The sequence below is a fragment of the Sinocyclocheilus grahami genome, unplaced genomic scaffold (assembly GCF_001515645.1).
Source record: "Sinocyclocheilus grahami isolate Dianchi unplaced genomic scaffold, SAMN03320097.WGS_v1.1 scaffold148.1, whole genome shotgun sequence".
NCBI lineage: Eukaryota > Metazoa > Chordata > Actinopteri > Cypriniformes > Cyprinidae > Sinocyclocheilus > Sinocyclocheilus grahami.
Genome location: NW_015505327.1, coordinates 1029316 through 1050276, shown reverse-complemented (window position 1 = coordinate 1050276; position 20961 = coordinate 1029316). Strand labels below are relative to the sequence as shown.

General features: G+C 36.4%; 1 protein-coding gene across 3 annotated transcripts in view; it reads left to right on the top strand.

Moving 5' to 3' along the window:
- rptor (regulatory associated protein of MTOR, complex 1) overlaps positions 1-20961 on the top strand; it is a 304659-nt gene that overhangs the window by 77112 nt on the left and 206586 nt on the right. For all 3 annotated transcript variants that reach the window (XM_016281200.1, XM_016281199.1, XM_016281198.1), the window contains exons 3-4: positions 8682-8784; positions 9417-9499. In XM_016281200.1, coding sequence (XP_016136686.1) covers positions 8682-8784; positions 9417-9499 — 186 coding nt within the window. The remainder of the gene's footprint in view (positions 1-8681; positions 8785-9416; positions 9500-20961) is intronic.

Here is a 20961-nt window from a genome sequence, read left to right as displayed (position 1 = left end):
CCTCTCGTGCAAAAAACAACAACAACAACATTGCATGCTGCTTCTGCGTCAGACTGATGCTGGCTGGACAGGATTTACCATGAGTTTTCAAAATTGCGATAATCAAACACGGTTTTGATGATAATTAAATTTTAAACAGTAATACTAACCGTCAGGGCATTTTATCATGATTTATCGTAAAACCGGTAATCGTTCCATCCCTAATCATGTGATAGAAAGTCTAAGGCCTTCTCAAGCCATACGGCTGATTTATCTAATCTGCGGCCTGTTATGCATCAAACTCTGACTCAAACTAGCTCTTTTTCATCAACCAACTTCAGCAAGATCTTGGGGCCTTAAGATTGCATCAGGAATCTTTTTCAGACATACGCAAGTATCAAACTTAGTCGATTTAATTGATGCATTAAGTATCAGTTACACCTTTTTACAAGGTTTGTTTGAACTAAGAATCTGACGTTTTCCCTCAGGTTTTAGATCTGCTGAATATGCAAAATGGTTCCATAAATGTCATTCCTTATGTCTCTTTCTTTAGTGCTAAACTTTAACCCTTTCCTATACCAACTGTATGTGTGTGTGTGTGTATGTTTATGTTAGACCGGCTTAATGTGTTTGTGTAGTATGTTAGACTAGTTTAAGTTTTTATGTAGTTAATAAAACCTTACTTGTATCACACTTGGCGTGTTCATTGTTTACTCATAACCGGAGTCAATAATCATGCAGATTTACGTTACAAACTTATAGAATTGTACAGTAAGAAAGTTATTTCCTTTAACCAGGAAATTAACGTTCTTAGAATTGACAAGACGGTTGACCCTGAGTGGTCAGCTAAATATCTACAGTGGATCTAAAATATGAATAGTTAATTATAACTAGTTATGGTTAATTATTCATATTTCCCCATGAGCTGATTCGCTACAGTAACTTAAACAACACTCGCACTCTTTTTGCTACTGTTGAGAGACTGACAACCCCCCCCAAGTCAGATTGCCAGTGAAATGCTCTCCGACAGCTAATGCAATGAGTTTGCTTCCTCCTTTTCTGAAAAGATCAATAAAATCAGGAAGGCGATTAGCACATCCCCAAGTTATGCAGAGGTTAGACAGATTCGACCACAATATCAAAAAGAAGATACTATGTCTGCTTTTGAAGAAATTGATAGCAACATTTTGGAAGAAATAGTACAGCACCTTAAATCGTCAACCTGCTATCTTGACACACTTCCCACATTTTTTCAATAGGGTGCTAAACTGTTTGGAAGCAGATCTATTAGACGTGGTGAATGCCTCACTTCTTTCTGGGACATTTCCAAACTCCCTGAAAACTGCAGTTGTTAAACCCCTTCTGAAAAAGAGCAATCTTGATAACACCATATTGAGCAACTATAGACCAATATCAAATCTTCCTTTTATAGGAAAGATTATTGAAAAGGTAGTCTTTAATCAGCTGAACAAATACTTAAACTCAAATGGATACCTGGACAATTTTCAATCTGGTTTTCGACCGCATCACAGCACAGAGACAGCGCTCATTAGGATAATAAATGACATTCGCTTAAACTCTGATTCTGGCAAAATATCAGTGCTGGTACTACTAGATCTCAGTGCTGCGTTTGACACTGTCGATCATAACACTACTAGAGAGACTGGAAAACTGGGTCGGGCTTTCTGGGAAGGTAATCAAATGGTTCAGGCCATACTTAGAAGGGAGAGGTTATTATTTGAGTATAGGAGAGCACAAGTCTAAGTGGACGTCCATGACATGCGGAGTCCCACAAGGCTCAATTCTTGCACCGCTTTTGTTTAGCCTGTATATGCTCCCATTAAGTCAAATAATGAGAGAGAACCAAATTGCCTATGCAGCTATGCTGATGATACCCAGATTTACCTAGCCTTATCTCCAAATGACTACAGCCCCATTGACTCCCTCTGCCAATGCATTGATGAAATTAACAGTTGGATGTGCGAGAACTTTCTTCAATTAAACAAGAAAAAAACTGAAGTCATTGCATTTGGAAACTAAGATGAAGTTCTCAAGGTGAATGCATGCCTTGGCTCTAGGGGTCAAACAACTAAAAATCAAGTCAGGAATCTTGGTGTGATTCAGGAGTAACTGAATAACTCGGGATATTGGTTTATTTCGCGTCAGAGGGAGTGTCAGGCACGTTTATAAACTGAATAACTTAAGTAATTTGTGGATTAGTGCGTACTGGAGACGCGAACCATTTCAAACGATTGAGTTCGATTTGATGAACTGGTTTGACCAGTTCAGTTAGAAGATCCGGTTAAATAGAATGATTCGTTCACGATCCGGATGTCACTAGATGAGACTAAACCAATAAAACCCATTACAAACGAGGCATTTGTTGCATCCAGTGGGGACATAATTACTGATTATAATGACTTATACTGTCTTTTTACACGTTGCGTTGCGTATCGTGCTGCATAAACATAAAACCATGTCTGCATTTGTGATCGGAGAAACAACAAACAACAAGCTTAATCTACACTGATCAAAACTTGCGTTTGAATCATCATTGGCAAATTATTTAAATATACTGTAAATAAACGTACTTACAAGCTGTGAGTCAGAAGCGCCAGACTGTCCTTGCAAAGTTGGAACTGCCCAACTTTATAGAAACAGAATCATATGACCCCTTTAAGTTTAACACATCCGTCAGTGCTAAACATTCCTCATTTATCTGAAATATAAGTAAGAGACTAAAATTGTTATATATATACACTGATACTGTCTTTCAGTTTAATGATTACACTCTGGTGTGAATAAAAAACATTTTGCTGAATGACGTTAATCACAACTATTGACAACAAATGCATATTTATTATTATTATTATTTTTAATCTAACAATAAAAGTGTTTTTGCCATTTCACTGTAGGGCTGTGTATCGGCAGCCAAGTCATGATACAATACATATCCCGATATAAAGGTCATGATACAATTTTTCAAAATCATTGATACATTATTAATAATAACAATCACTTGTATTTTTCTATTATTATTTTCATCAGCAATATGGTTTAGTAATTAAAATCATTTAATTATTGTCCGTGCAGAGGCTATTCCGTTTTATGATCTATGGTGCATTAATTTTGATTCTTTACACGTGTAATGATGTCCAATGACTTGTTTGCATTATTTATGCAATATTTTATTTATTTGTAAGACTTTTTTATGACTAAATTTGGTAATGGGAGAGTAAAATTATTTTTAAAACGTACACCGTTAAAACTAGGCTGCTTATGTTGAAGTGTTTGGGATGTGGTTTTTAATGAGACCTTTTTTGTAATCAGGCTCTCAAAAAGTATATACAAATTTGGATATAGATTTATCGGCCAACATATCGGTTATCGGCATTCAAAAATTAAGAATTATCGGTTATCGGTATCGGCCAAACTTTTCATATTTCATATTGGGCATCCCTACAATACGTATCACAATACGGGTCTGCACTAAATTTCAGCTCAGCATAATTTAGTATAATGGCTGTTTATTAAACAATACATACTATAGGGCCACTTCTAACAATATAGGCAGAGCAGGCAGTTGACCTCTTCATTATGAAGGGCATCTGTACCACTGTGAAACAATATAGATAATTGTGTATGTGTCATTGGACACACCCCCACCAGGTACAATATTCTGATTGTTTGCATCTTGTTTTTAAGCCCATAAATAAAAATTTACTCATTCTAATAAAATGTATATTGTAATGTACTCATTCTAATATATTAATAAAGATCTTTACATTTCTCGTAGGTTATCATTGCACAAATTAACACACTCTCTATATTTAAGAAAAAGAAAATAGAAGCGTTCTAAACTAATGCACTGTCTTCATTTTAGCTCACACAAACACATTCAGACAGTCTCTTACACAGATTGCACTGCGCGCACAAACATTCAGCACCACAGAATCTTCTCAGCACTGCCTCATAATTTTTTATCAATAAAATAGCTTCATCACTCAAGAGTTACATTATCTTTCTCAGCAAGGAGTTGGTAACATTACTGTTTTTGAAGCAATTAAGCCCTCAGCTTCACTGTTAGTAGAGAAATGCGGCAAAGACGGAGATAATTCATACATACAAAATCTCTCTCTCTCTCTCTCTCTCTCTCTCTCTCAATCCTTCTCAGGCCCTCAAATTAACACAGACTTTTTTTTATTTATTAACAACAGTTAAACAAACAACAACAAAATAAAGTACATTTCAGCTCAAAGAAAATATATATATATTTTTTTATATACATAAACTGTATATACTGTACATAAGTTGGGGGAAAAAAGGATAATAATAATGATATACAGACAATAAATAATACTTATAATGCAGCTAACAGTCACCCCGGACATCCCTAGATTAATCCTCGTCAGGATGGAAGCAATGTCACCATCAAAATATGTTAGAAAATCTTCCCAAATTTTATGAAATATACCACTCTTATCATGTAACATACAAGTCAGGTAATCCAGTGACACGTATTCAAAAATAGTTTGATGCCACATTTTAACAGAGGGTGCTTTATCCGAGATCCATTGTAAAAGTACAAAAGAAAATAAGAAAATTAAAAAGCCTAATTTTGTACTTATCAAGACCTATAGAAGAAGACATACCCAATAGGAACCAAAGAAACACCCAGAATTTTATTCAGTTCTACAGAAACATCCCACCAGAACTTCTGTATCTTGTTACAGAACCACAAGCAATGAGTAAGATTACCAATTTCTGTCTTACATTTAGAACAGAAAGGAGCGACATCGGCCCTAAATTTGCTTCATTGAGAGGGAGAAATAAATTAACACAGACCTGATATATGCACTTTTCTGTGAATAGAATATCCAACTGGAGATTGCTAAACTTTGCTAAAGTTTACCAGTGTTTTCGTAGAGCCAGCACTTTTATCCACAGTGGAGACAGAGCACGGGAATAATGGTTGCCAGGTTGACAAAAATAAGTAACACAGATATTTCCACAATTGTGAAGCTTTGTTTCAGGGATTACGTCTCTTAAACAGACAACCCCAGTTATGTTCCTCTGTGGGCCAGATTAAACCTTGATGTAGCTTACATATTATATTAATTAATTTTAGTTAATTTACACTTAGTTTTAAACGTTACTCTTGTATTCAAATTAAATGCGCTCCATTGCGCCATACGTGCTGCGGAATCTATACAGAAGCAGCTGTATCGATACCTGTATTGACAAGTAGTATGTGACAATACATTGTCGTATAGATGAATCAAACACGGCCCTATTTCACTGAATGACATATGGTTTTGTAACTTAGGTTACCTTACCATTAAAAGGTGAAATTATTCATGCAAATTAAGAGCAGCACCACACGGTCTTCAAGGTCCTTTTTGATGATTTCAGACTGTGAAATGACTATCAGTGTTTTTATATGCCACATATATATATTTTTTAATTCGTTTGTAAGTTGTGTGGCTCGAGAACACCTACTCTAAATAAATATATTTTGTGAAGTTACAAACCAAAACATTTTGCAAAAGCCTTTTGTATAATGTTTACATGTGTGCCAGCAGTTATTTTTCATACAAATATGTCATATTGTTTGGTCTCTAACTGAAACAAATATGCTTGTTGTATTTTACTAGTTGAGGCCTTTTCAACGATATATGAATGCACGTCTATATCTGCAGTATGTACAATGGTTTTACAGATAACAGTTTCAAGTAAAACTGTCTTTTTTCACACTGTGAAAATGAAGCATGTCTAATGTGTCAACAAATTTAAAATCATTTAAGAGTTGGCCATATTCCTTATGTTCACTGAATCCAAGCTTCTAAAGCTTAAAAACGACAACTATTTTATGTTGGTTAAGCAAGTACTTTTTAAATAACGTTATTATAACATAGCAAAGTTGGTTTAAGAAGTTAAGGTGAATAATTAATAGATTAATTGATTGTTAATTTAAATGATGATCGATCATGAGAATCTGTGTAAATTGACACTCCTAGTTGGCATCCAGATTTGAACTTTCGGATCTGCACATGTATTGAGCAGCACAGCTCAGTGTGTCAGAATATGCGCAACTACGTAAACAGCTTTGTGTGTTTGAATCTGCACACCAGAGTTTATTTAAATGAACTGTAGGTCCAGAGTGAATAGAGTGCCATGTACTTTGTTGTGGTAATTTATTACACAGTGACAAGAAATATAGTGACACAGTAAAACCTGATATTTCACCTCACTTTTGTTGGCCTGGAGTTTTTATGCTGTGTGGTTTATATTTACTCTTGATCTAATTCTAACTGTAGCTGACTCGACTTGCTCTGTGATATCACCAACAGAATGCTGATCAGTAGTACCTTGACAGCAGCTGTCAGTCATATGCCCCTCCCGTCCTTTCTTATGGTCATGATGAAATTATTTTATCTCTCTTACTTTTTACCCCGTTAAGGTGCTGAGTTCATCCTTCACATTGAGGGTTAATGCACCCTCTGTTTTCCTTTCATGGACCATCAGTCCTTCTCTTTCTCTCCCTTTCTTGCACCACTGTGAAGACTCTTTCCCACGAGTCAGCTGTGCTCTGAGATCATTTTATTTGTGAACACATGGATCAAGTTCTCACCTGTCACACAGAGACATGAATTACTGTCATTTAGGTGTGCTGTACCGTAGGAGTAGCTCTATGTAGAATTTGGTTGTTCAATCAGCCATAATGAGTGACAGCATCCTCAAGTGTAACATTTTTATGAATGTTTTTAATAAATGCTTGCTTACTAAATCAACTTCTGTTATTTACTCACCCTCAAGTCATTTCAGACCTTCATGACAGCAGCTGTCAATTTCTAAAAAATTACAGAAAACAGCATAAAACTAGCCCATGCAACTTGTATGCTTTATTTCACATCTTTGAAGCCATGTAGTAGCTTTGTCTGAGGAACAGAACTAAATTTAAGTCCATATTTGATGAGAATATTGACTACACAACTCCTAAACACTGAGGTATAAATTCATGTAACATAAATCTAATCTAAACTAATCTAATCTACAATAAATCTCCTTATGCAGTGTTTTCCCACATGATTTTGTGAGACTGTGGCTTGACCTCAGATGCTCTTGAGGGTCCAGGGACATGGTACACTGGAAGAAAAGTTTATACATTTTAAATGCATCAATCAGGTGCAACTTGAGAGCAACATTAGCAGCTCCAACCAACCCCTTTTCAGTGACCAAATTGAACAGAGTAATAAAAATGACCCTTGTATCGAAGTGTTCTTAAACATCTTTTTATAGTAACTCAGTCAACATAACATTCACACCAGCATTTGTAAGAAGCCCAAACCAATAATAATAATAATAATAATAGTTTTATATTATCATATATTATTGCATTTACATGCAATTAGGAAATAGGTAATACAAATGCACTGTAAAAGAAAAAAAAACATTTATATTAATTATTACATTTTACAATAGTAAAATTACAGCTATACTTACAGTGGGGAAAATATTTGATTCCCTGCTGATTTTGTAAGTTTGCCCACTTACAAAGAAATGAAGGGTCTGTAATTTTTTATGGTAGGTTTATTTTAATGTATAGAGACAGAATACCAACCAAAAAATCCAGAAAAACACATTATATAAAAGTTAGAAATTGATTTGCATTTCAGTGAGTGAAATAAGTATTTGATCCCCAAGCAAAACATGACTTGGTACTTGGTGCAGAAACCCTTGTTGGCAAGCACAGAGGTAAGATGTTTTTTGTAGTTGGTCACCAGGTTTGCGCACATTTCAGGAGGGATTTTGATCCACTCCTCTTTACAGATCCTCTCTAAATCCTTAAGGTTTCTTGGCTATCGTTTGGCAACTCAAAGTTTCAGCTCCCTCCACAGATTTTCTATAGGATTGAGGACTGGAGACTGGCTAGGCCACTACATGACCTTAATGTGCTTTTTCTTGAGCCACCCCTTTGTTTGGTCTTGTAGCCCATTCAAGCCTTTTGCAGATCTACAATCTTGTCTCTGACATCTTTTGACAGCTCTTTGGTCTTGCCCATGGTGGTGGGAGAGGTTGGAATGGAAGATACAGATTGTGTGGAGTGGACAGGTGTCTTATACACTTAATGAGCTGACATTAGGAGTAACTTCTTAAAGTAGCAGGACTAATCTGTGTTCCACATGGGCACATAACCAATCTGTGGGAGCCAGAATTCTTGCTGGTTGGTAGGGGGTCAAATACTTATTTCACTCACTGAAATGCGAATCAATTTCTGACCTTTATGTAATGTGTTTATTTTTTCTGGATTTTTTGGTTGATATTCTGTCTCTATCCGTTAAAAAAAACCTACAATAAAAATTACCGACCCATCATTTCTTTGTAAGTGGGCAAACTTACAAAATCAGCAGGGGATCAAATAAATATTTTCCCATCCAATTAAGTACATCTTAATTTCCTCACAAGCTTTAAACTCTGGAGTTTTTATTTTGGAGAAAACTGCAGGGAAACTTTGTTTCAAATATACAAACACTTTTCATTACAAATCTAATTAAATGCTGTAAAGTTATGTCCACTAAAATGGACAGAACTTTTTCTGCTTTTAGAAATGTTATGAATAATTGCTCTTTCTTCATCTCGGCACATTTCAGAGTCATTTAAATGAATAAGAGTTATATTTTTTTCCTATTTGTTTCCTCTAGATGAAAACAGTGAGTGTGGCTCTAGTTTTATGTCTCAATGTTGGCGTGGACCCTCCTGATGTAGTCAAGACTTCACCCTGCGCCAGACTAGAGTGCTGGATAGGTGAGTTCCTCCATCCATCCACCAATCCATCCAGAAATTTTGTAACTTCCTTCATTTACATGTTCAGAGATGATCAGAACTTAAAATGCAAAACATTCTTTATTCCATAAATATCTGTTGCAGTCATGTGGTATGGTAAGGTGGAATAAAGATTGTTTCCTGTACATGATATTGTGTAATAAGGAAGGACATACTGAACAAATCTGAAGCAAGCAATGTGTTGGAAGTATGGTGATGAATAATTATTTACATTGTAGTCGGCATTGATTTCTGTTTAAGTCAGTTTGATTTAATAAACATTGGCTTTCTTTTATGATTTATAATAAACCAATTAAATGAACCCTTGCCTTAGAGGAAACATGATCAACATCTCTGTTTTGTATTTCAGTATTTATGATGTGTATGCAGTGCAGTAATATGTTTAAAAATCCATACAGATTGTGTGTGTGTTAATGCCAGGTTTTATTCTAGAATGGCTTTTGTACTTCTGGAAGTCTCTTTAGATAAAATTTACATCATCTGGCATTCTCTGTAAAATAATATTGTATTAGTGTATAGTATACTCTATAATAATATATAATAATATAATAGTGTGATAATGTGTATTTTCTCTATCTTTCTCTATTTTCTAGACCCTCTGTCCATGAGTCCACAGAAAGCCCTGGAGACAATAGGGTCCAATCTACAGAAACAGTATGAGAACTGGCAGCCAAGGGTAAGAGCTGTCCACCCTGCTGTAACCTTTTGTAACACAAACACATTCTTACTAGAGGTAAAATGAGTTCTGTAAAAAGAAAAAAAACCTTAAAAATTTGATATGCATGTTTGCACCATGGTGAATGTATTGCCACTGGTGCATCAGATTCATAGAAAAATATAAAGCATCAAATAATTAGGACATATGGTGGTGTCCTTGATTTTGGTGAGTAACTAAAGAAATGTTAATTATTTAGCTAATTAATTAATGGTGCCATCATTTTGCACATTTTGGGGTGAAACTGTCATGTCAAGTGAAAAAGCTGGAACTCGGGCAAAATAAACCACACCCAAACAACAATACAACTGAAATGTTGCACTTCTTAAAATCACATGCTAATACACAGTCCAGCAACTTTTGCTGTAATAACAAAATATATTAAAGGGATAGCTCACACAGAAATTTTAATTTTACCTCCCCCTTATCTTATTCCAGGAATTGCACTTGCAGAAATGTTATTAAAATAAGTTATAGTTATCAAACATGAAATGATAAATGAAAAGATGACATTATAAAAAAAAAAAAGTAATCATGATAAGTTTAGTTTAAAGGGGTTATGCATTGAGAAATCCAAATTTCCCTGAACATTACTGTAATTAGCTGAAATGTTAAAATATTTGTGATTAATTATGAATATTTACATCAGCAGTACACATTAACTGATACAGCAGAATTCATGTTAAGTTTAGCTAACCTGTAAGCATGAGAGTGACAGAGTCAGCTGACCGCTACCTAAGCGAATCATCAGTTTCTTTAGATAGCTTATATTAAAACCTCTGTTCAATGAAGTTTAAATGAACGATACTTGCGTTACCTTAGACGTTGAATGGGCATCCGGATGCAGTTTTGACTGAAGTCTTGATGTGTTTTTATGGAATGTGAGAGATGCTGTAGTGAGAGAGAGGTAGTGGTGAAATTGCATCAGATTCTTCCTAAGGTGAAGCAAAGAATGACATGCTACGAAATTGCATCATTTAACACTGTACAAGTTTGTCACCACAATTCGGGGTATAACACCACAAAAGCGGTGCTAATATCAGCAGGGGAGTAAAATTTTGATATCAGTCGCTTAGGGACTGCTCCTAGAGACACAAGTTTGGGCCTTTTCTTTTGATTTTACAGATTGATTCGTCAGTGAGGAGGGTTTAGCTGGCATGATTTGACTCTTGTATACATCATTGTTTTATAGTACGTCACTGTACTATAAAAACATAAACAATGTTGGACACTTCATGCACTCAACTGTCACAACTTACATGTGTCACAGAGAGGTAGGGGATGCCAGACTCTTGTTATGAATGACAAAATAACTGTATAAAATTCATACACTACACGGTTGAGTACATAGTGCATAAGTACATAGGGTATAAGTGCATAGTATTACTAATACAAATTCAAAAATATTACATTGCATATCGACAGTTTCACTTTTAATGTGCCACTAAACCACTATACTGTAGATGCATTTAGAAAAAAAAAACATTAGATTATCAGAAAAGCTTACATTTAGGGATGCACTGAAATGAAAATTCTTGGCCGAAGCCGAAACCGAACAAAATGAAACACTGGACCGAAAGCCGAAGGCCGAATACTGAACATGGTTTTTCTTGGTTTTTTTCCCCCCATGTATTTTGCTAATTTTTTCACCATTGCATAAATTAAATAGCCAGAATTAGCTTTTTACTATTTTGTCTTGCTTTTCAAAGAAAAAAATCAATTACAAAACAATAATTTTAAAATATTTAACACTGAACATTTTTTAACATTCTAGCAGACATTATACCAACAAAGCACAATTTAACTTAAAATTAATAAGTTAGTAAAATAAAATTGTTTGGCCATCAGACTCCTTTCTTGAGTAAGGCATGTGTTTTTGAAATGAAAGCAGCCTTGCTGAGCAGAAGAAACTTCTTTTAAAACATTAGAACATTTTACATTTATAATAAATGTATTAATAGAGCTGTTGTAATTATTATTATCATTATTATTGTCTTTGTATTTTATTTTACAGAACAACAGTAAAATTACAATACTAACGTTTATGAATGTTGATGGAGTTCTTTTTCTCAACTTTTATTTTGGCGGAAACGCACAGGAATACCTCAGTGCTTCTTTTTGTTGACAACAGCAGATTTATAAATGAGTCTCGTTACGAATATGTTGCACGTATTGCATTGTCACATGCCTTGTAAAATTCATAAAAAATGTGACTGAGCAACTGACGAGTAACACTGTTTCCTCGCGCTTTGGACTTTGAACCCTGGTTAACAAGTAGATCTGCCGCGAGTTCGTGCATCGCTGTCAGAAAGCATGCAATGTGTGCGTGTATTAGAAAACATAACGTTCTGCAGTTTATTTACTAATTGTTTAAGGCCATTTCGCGATTTCAGTCATCATACAGTAACCAGCAACAATCACCCTGCCTGTTCTCATCGAAGACATGCGCTGCAGTACTAAACAGTCTCTCGCTGTCTGTGCTTGTAATGATTTTTGCCTCTTTCTCAGACAGTTTTAAATGCTTCCACACTGCTGACATGTGTGCTGCGTTATAAAGAGTGCGCGCCTTTCACTTTACGGTGGTTGCTATTTGATCGTGTCACGTCATTGTTCGGTACAATTTATTCTGTCTTTTCGCTTATTCGTCCGAACACCGAAATAGCTTCTTTTTTTTTTTTGCTATTTTCGGCCGAATAAGTTCGGTTGCCGAACATTCGGTATATCCCTACTTACATTTGTAAATTATTACAGGCAATTTTGTAAACTTACTTATATTAACAACAGTAATGTGTAAAATACTTTTTAGCTAGAAAAAAATTTAAAAGTACAAAAATAAAACTTAATGCATTCTAATGATATGGTTTCTGTAACACTTTCATATTTGTTATGAAAAGCAGCAGCCACAACACATTAAGTATAAATTCAATGCAAAAGCTGACATGACATAAAAACATTATTGTAATTATATTTCCTTATGGCTGTAATACATTTATTACAATATACATGACTATAATAATAATGTAAAATGCTGTTACAGATTCTGTTACATAATGAGTAATGTTTGAAGATTCTCAAATGAACAGAAATAGCAGTGCATAATCAAAGAGATTTGGCCAGCCCTATAGTGTCACCACTGTGATTTTGTCACAGCCTGAAGCCATGTCCAACCTTTTGCATTGTGCATCTGCTTTGTCAACCAGCTGTGGACGGTAAGCAAGAGCACTTTGCAGCCTTGCTTCTCGTTTTGTTACAATGAAGCTGCAGCTATATAAATAAAGTTTTGCACTACCTGTCGCACATTGATGAAACTCAGGACATACAACTCTTATTAAAAACGCTGGCATTCTTAAAGTATTGATTCTAATAAAATGATGAATAGCACTGTATTTAATAGCACAGTATTGCAAAAAGCGTCTAGTAGTGATATACTGTGCAAATCTAAAATGTAATGCGTGTAAAAAAAATACTAATAATGTTTTGACCCTCATAGCACTTGCGTTACATTTAATTTACACCGAACCAAAGCAGTCTCAGAGCTGCCACTGATACTAGAGGCTGAGGTGGGTGAGAGCTGCATATTTCAGCATGATTTTAGTACTTTTGTAGTACAGCAGGAACAGAGCCACCTCAAAGCTGCCTTATCTTGGCTGTGTAGAGATCTGTGCCTTTATAGCCTGTACAGGACATTTAATCTTCCTATTTCCATGTCCAGATGGCTGTGGATACTTTTACAGACTTTTGTTTGTAACTATAAAGCCTCATATGAGAGTTGATCCAAACTCACTTCTGAAACAAAGTGTTTTTCTGGATCATATGCAAATATCTTGGACAGTCCAGTACAGCATCTGAGCACAGGTTTTGGCAGTGGGCTGCAGCAGTAGCTCAAGTTTGCAGCTGTTCAGTACCTCTGCTTCATGGAGCAGAGGCCAGTTACTTCAAGAGATGGCTGTTTTACCCTCTTTTGCCTTTTGTAAACGCTCTTGGCAAGTTGCAGAGCGGTGTCAGAGAGGTGGTAGGATCTTTGGGTCTGTGGGTCAGATGTGGTTATGTGTGTGAGGCAGGGTTTTCTGCAGCAACTTTTAGTTTTTGGCAGTAGTAGAGCTGGGAGAAAAAAAATCATATTCATGAGCTGAGAGGGTGTGATTACTGTCTTATTTACATGAAATCAGATTTTTAGCCTGCATGTAACTGTAACTGTGAGTTGAACAGATCAGTCTGATTATCTAACAAATCATTTGAACCTTTGCTTTGTCATGTTTTTGTGAATAAAAACAACTGATAAGATCAGACACAACAGTAAGATTCATTCATTATAAAGATTTATTCATTCATTCATTCATTATAAGCCCTCAAAAAAACCAAACTAATGGTAACACTATAGAATAGGGATTATGCATGCTAATAAGCAACTAATTAATAGCTAAAATTTTGTCCTTAAAGGTAAAGTGTTACCAAACTAACATACCACATGTGATAGCCTGGGTTACTTTTAAGGTAAGCTACCCACTGGTGAAACAATTTAGAAGACTGTGATCACATGGATTACTACAGTATAGACTGTATTTTTGCTGTTATTATTGAAAGTGTTTTGAAAATGATATTGGGTACATCAAATCTGTATGAAAACTACCTATGGAATAGTCAAGTCAAGTCACCTTTATTTACAGTGGGTATGGAAAGTATTCAGACCCCCTTAAATTTTTCACTCTTTGTTATATTGCAGCCATTTGCTAAAATCATTTAAGTCAATTTTTTTTCCTCATTAATGTACACACAGCACCCCATATTGACAGAAAAACACAGAATTGTTGACATTTTTGCAGATTTATTAAAAAAGAAAAACTGAAATATCACATGGTCCTAAGTATTCAGACCCTTTGCTCATTATTTAGTAGAAGCACCCTTTTGATCTAATACAGCCATGAGTCTTTTTGGGAAAGATGCAACAAGTTTTTCACACCTGGATTTGGGGATCCTCTGCCATTCCTCCTTGCAGATCCTCTCCAGTTCTGTCAGGTTGGATGGTAAACGTTGGTGGACAGCCATTTTTATGTCTCTCCAGAGATGCTCAATTGGGTTTAAGTCAGGGCTCTGGCTGGGCCATTCAAGAACAGTCACAGAGTTGTTGTGAAGCCACTCCTTCGTTATTTTAGCTGTGTGCTTAGGGTCATTGTCTTGTTGGAAGGTAAACCTTCGGCCCAGTCTGAGGTCCTGAGCACTCTGAAGAAGGTTTTCCTCCAGGATATCCCTGTACTTGGCCTCATTCATCTTTCCCTCAATTGCAACCAGTCGTCCTGTCCCTGCAGCTGAAAACCACCCCCACAGCATGATGCTGCTGTATTGGACAGGTGATGATGGGACTGTATTGGACAGGTGATGAGCAGTGCCTGGTTTTCTCCACACATACCACTTAGAATTAAAAAAAGTTCTATCTTGGTCTAACCAGAGAATCTTATTTCTCACCATCCTGGAGTCCTTCAGGTGTTTTTTAGCAAACTCCACTCTGGATGGTTTATGTTTATGGCCACTCTGCCATAAAGCCCCGACTGGTGGAGGGCTGCAGTGATGGTTGACTTTCTACAACTTTCTCCCATCTCCCGACTGCATCTCTGGAGCCCAGCCACAGTGATCTTTGGGTTCTTCTTTACCTCTCTCACCAAGGCTCTACTCCCCCAATAGCTCAGTTTGGCCGGACGGCCAGCTCTAGGAAGGGTTCTGGTCATCCCAAACGTCTTGTATTTTAGATCCCTTAATCCACCCCATACCTAAACTTAACAACTACCTTACTAACTATTAATAAGCAGCAAATTAGGAGTTTGTTCAGGGAAAACTCTTAGTTAATAGTGAATATGTGTTCCCTATTCTAAAGTGGGTAACACTTTACAATAAGGTTCCATTAGTTAATGTTTGTTAACGTATTAACTAACATGAACAAACCATGAACAACACATTCATTACAGTATTTATTAATCTTTGTTAATGTTAGTTAATGAAAATACAGTCATTCATTGTTAGTTAATGTTAGTTCACAGTGCATTAACTAAGGTTAACGAGCACAACTTTTGATTTTAATAATGCATTAGTAAATGTTGAAATTAACATTAACTAAGATTAATAAATGCTGTAGAAGTGTTGTTCATTATTAGTTCATGTTAACTAGTCAACTAATGTTACAATTCAGTGATGTCATTGTCCAGCTCAGTTCAGTTCTCTTCAAATAGTGCAGTCAAGTATCCCCAACTAAGCAAGCCAAAGGCAACAGTGGGTAAGTAACCAAAACTCCATCCGTGACAGAAATGGATAAATAAACGTTTAGAGAAACCAGGCTCAGTCAGGAGGCCAGTTCTCCTCTGGCCAGATGAAAAACCAGCATGGTGTTGTTTAATTCCAGGCTGCAGCACACGTCAGACTGAGCAGAGGGCTCATCTGGTTCTCGTGGTCTTGTGCCGATGACCGACGAGGTCTTCACAGGGGATCTGTCTCTAGGGTTTGTCTATTTGACATGGTCTCCGCTGACATTCGGGGCTGTAGAGGTCGTCTCTAGGTGCTGATCCACCATCTGGACTTGGATACCTTCTGGATCTGGGTGGCTACGGTGACCTAAGAATAAGAATAAAACAGACTAATATTAGCATAGATGCCATTCTTCTTACGATGTAATGAGTACATCGGGTGTTTTGGGAAGTGTTCCCAGTTCCAGTTGACCTACTTAATGAGGCCTAACAATCCTTTAATGGATTTTAATTATAGAAAAGTGATTGTGTGTTATGTGTATGCCAGGTTAAAGAGATGGGTCTTTAATCTAGATTTAAACGGACAGAGTGTGTCTGCTTCCTGAACAATGCTAGGTATATCATTCCAGAGTTTGGGCACTAAATAGGAAAAGGATCTGCCGCCCGCAGTTGATTTTGATATTCTAAGTATTATCATATGGCGTGAGTTTTGAATTTGCAGTGGACGTGAAGGACTATAATGCTCAAGTACTAAGTACTGAGGAGCTAAACCATTCAGGGCTTTATAAGTAATTAGCAAGATATTAAAATGTATACGATGTTTAATAGAGAGCCGTCATGTCATTATAATGTCAGTGCTGACAGAACCGGGCTAATATGGTCATACTTCCGGGTTCTAGAAAGAACTCTAGCTGCTGCATTTTGGACCAGCTGGAGTATGTTTATTAAGCATGCAGAGCAACCGCCCAATAAATCATTACAATAATCTAACCTTGAGGTCATGAACACATGAATTTCTACATTTGACATTGAGAAAATTGGTTGTAATTTAGATATATTTTTAAGATATAAAAATGTGGTTTTACAAATGCTATCAAATAGCACACATAGGTTCCAAACTGATGACAAAGATTTGACAGCACAGCACAAGTGGTAGACAGTGTTCTAGATTATTACATGCAGAGGATTTTGGTCTGAAAATTAACACCTCTGTTTTTTAAGAATTTAGCAGTAGGAAATTACTAGTCATCCCTTTTTTATATCAGCTATGCATTCTGTTAGTTTTGTGGATTGGTATGTTTCGTCGGGCTGTGAAGAAATATAGAGCTGAGTATCATCAGCACAACAGTGAAAGCTAACACCAAGTTTCCTGATGATATCTCCCAAGGGTAGCATGTAAAGCGTGAAAAGCTACGGTCCTATTACTGAGACTTGTGGTACTCCATACTGCACTTGTGAACGATATGATATTTCTTCATTCCTTGCTATGTTTTGATAACGGTCAGATAAGCATGATTTCAGCCATACCAATGCAATTCCACTAATGCCAACATCATTTTCTAGTCTATTCAAAAGAATGTTGTGGTCAATAGTGTCAAATGCAGTTCTAAGATTCAGTAGCACTAATAGAGAGATACAACCTAGAGCTGTAGTCAAGTCCAGGTTTGTCGAGCCCAAGACAAGTCCAAGACCAGGACTAGTCGAGACCGAGTCCAAAGAGGTTTGAGTCCAAGTCAAGTCCAAGTCCAAAAGTTTCGAGTCCAAGTCAAGACCGAGTCCAAATGAGAGAGAAAAAAAGGATCCTCTTCAAGACCACATACTTAACTATTGATAATGTATGTGATGTGAGAGACAGCATATCTCCTATTCTAAGAAAATTATTTTACATTATTATTTGTAATGATCAAAAAGCATGTGCAAAGTAACAACTCTGTAGGACTGGGGTCTCCTAACTAGATCCTGGAGGGGCAATGCCCTGCAGAGTTTAGCTCCAACTTTTTTCTTGAAACGTATGACTTTAACTTTACTACATTTGAAAGTCAAATATTGTACTTTTCACTCCACTACATTTCTATCAATGTCCTCGAAGTAGAAAGTCGTTACTATGTAGCAGCTTTGAAAGACAATGGGTGATTTTTTTCTTCTCTTAAATGTGGCCTTTTTTTTTTTTTTAGATGGCCTCTCAGTAATCACTCTTGTAGGGTTATGTGAAGTGATTTCCCAGCATTTTTTGAACACTGACCAGTTGCAAATGTGATATTAATTTAAAAAATAAATGTGATATTTATTATAATTTGAGTCCAAGTCAAGTCCAAGTCCAAAAGTTTCGAGTCCAAGTCAAGACCGAGTCCAAATGAGAGAGAAAAAAAGGATCCTCTTCAAGACCACATACTTAACTATTGATAATGTATGTGATGTGAGAGACAGCATATCTCCTATTCTAAGAAAATTATTTTACATTATTATTTGTAATGATCAAAAAGCATGTGCAAAGTAACAACTCTGTAGGACTGGGGTCTCCTAACTAGATCCTGGAGGGGCAATGCCCTGCAGAGTTTAGCTCCAACTTTTTTCTTGAAACGTATGACTTTAACTTTACTACATTTGAAAGTCAAATATTGTACTTTTCACTCCACTACATTTCTATCAATGTCCTCGAAGTAGAAAGTCGTTACTATGTAGCAGCTTTGAAAGACAATGGGTGATTTTTTTCTTCTCTTAAATGTGGCCTTTTTTTTTTTTTTAGATGGCCTCTCAGTAATCACTCTTGTAGGGTTATGTGAAGTGATTTCCCAGCATTTTTTGAACACTGACCAGTTGCAAATGTGATATTAATTTAAAAAATAAATGTGATATTTATTATAATTTAATAATAATTTAATATTGTGGTATATATTGGACACCACAATATTGTTTAATTTTGCAAAATTGTGTAAACAAAAATATTACCTATAAAGCCACAGAAGAACTGTTGTGCATCTCCTAACAAAAAACAATAGGTTTTTGACTTGAAGCAGCACTGCACAGACCATTCTGTGTATGACATCAAAGTACCACAAGAGTGATTAGAGAGCATTTTTGACATTTTTGTTTTGATGTCAAATAAATCTTGCTATTTTGCTTTTTTGTTAATGCAGTGTTGCTGTTGTAAAGTTATAAAGTTATACAGCTACAGTTGTATTGGTGGGTTTTCATTTCACTGTCCACTCGGTACATATGTGGATGAATGACTTGACGTAGATGTGTGCGCACACTGTCAAAGCTGTGTGAGATCACTACCAACCTGCTTTTGTGGAGGTGGGTAGGGGTGTTAAATGAAATTGTTAAAAACCTATAGAAGTGAAACAATTGAGTTGACAAAAAACATTCTAAAAGCCCTTAATTCCAAAGATACTACAAGCTAGTCAGTGTATTCAGTAGGCGTAATGTGTTGTAGCTTCAGAGGCATGTATTGCAACTATTACATACAACTATAATAAAACAGTCTGTAGCGAATCAGCTCAAAGGGGAAATATGAATAATTAATTATAGTTATAATTAATTATAAATAACTAGATCCGCTGTAAGTATATACTTGACCTCTCAGTGTCAACTGTCTGTCAATTCTAAGAACATTAATTTCCTGGTTAAGGGAAATAACTTTCTTACTGTACAATACTACTCGGAGCATGTAGCAAAAATCTGCATGATTAAGGACTCCAGTTATGAGCAAACAATGAACAACCTCAAGTGTGATACAAGTAAGACTTTATTAACTACATAAACACATAAACTAGTCTAACATACACATACACACACACACACACATACAGTTGGCATCGGAAAAAGGGTTAAAGCTTAAGCAGTAAAAAGAAGAGAAATAAAAACAGGAAGCTATAGTACAATTTGATATTCAGCAGATCTACAGCCTGAAGGAAACATCAGTTTCTTAGTTCAAACACACCTTTGTAAAAGGTGCAAATGATACTTAATGTATCAATTAATAAGACTAAGTTTGATACTTGCACGTCTCGCCTGTTTGAAAGAGAGTCCTGATGCTCTTTGGGACTCCAGTAGGTTGGCTGAAGTTAGGTGATGAGAAAGAAGCATTTTGAGTCAGAGGATCTTGATGAATGGAAAGACTAGGCAGGGGCCTGGCGCAGACTTAAGGGTTGCAGAAGAGTTTCTAGCTCACATCCTTATCTTCTTTCCGTCCTCATCCACCGGGCACGCTCAGGCTCTCCACACGGGCAGCAATCAGAAGATTTAGCAGAAAACTTAGCAGAAGAACCTGGGCAGAACTGTGCATGAGCCTTTTAAAGTCTGAGAAGATTCACGCCTCTCAGGATGAGCTTGTCCAATGAGAAAGGTTGAAATTCCAAGCGGGAGGTTGGAAGTACTGGGGAGTACTGCTGCTGCACACTGCTAAAAGATGCATAGACTCAGATAATTCACATATGCTTAATCTCTCACTCTCTCTCTCTCTCTCTCTCTCTCTCTCTCCCTCTCTCTTTTTCTCACTCTAATAACTGCAGTAGTCTGCATATCAATGACTCAAGACTGTTATTAGCTGTAAAATGACAGTTTTGAAATTAGCAACGGAGGCTTGGGATGAGATGCGAGAGATATTACACACTTACGCACAAGAGCATTTTAAAGGGGTCCTATTATGCTCTTTTACAAAGTCTTGATTTTGCTTTGGGGGTGTACAGGCTCTCATACTAGGCTGTTCGAAAAACACATTATTTTTCACATATTTTACATTATTACAACACCTCTCTCCCCAGTCTGGCATGAACGACTCGAATAGTTCCTGTATCAAATGAAGGCCTGCCTTCTGAAATACGAAACGTGTTGTGATTGGTTAGCTGGGCCAGTGTGTGCTGTGATTGGCACCACTCGGCACCTGGTCTGGAAATGACATGCCTCTTACCACTGCAAGCTTCAGTGTAAATATTGTGTCAAAATCAAATCAATTTGAGCGCGATTTAAACCTGGATGATTGTAACCACTCTAAGTTCGTCTGCCTTGTGAAAATCAGTGCGTCTCCGACATAGTGATAACACTCATTGCCTTCTTTATTGCAGCTCAACCAGGTCTCGTCCCATTCATCGGTATTTGGGGAAAAAATGCGTTGTAGTCCAAACAAGTCATTCGTTGTAGTTTTTGAAAAGTGGTTTCTGTTAAATAAAATATCTCCTTTTGAAGTGG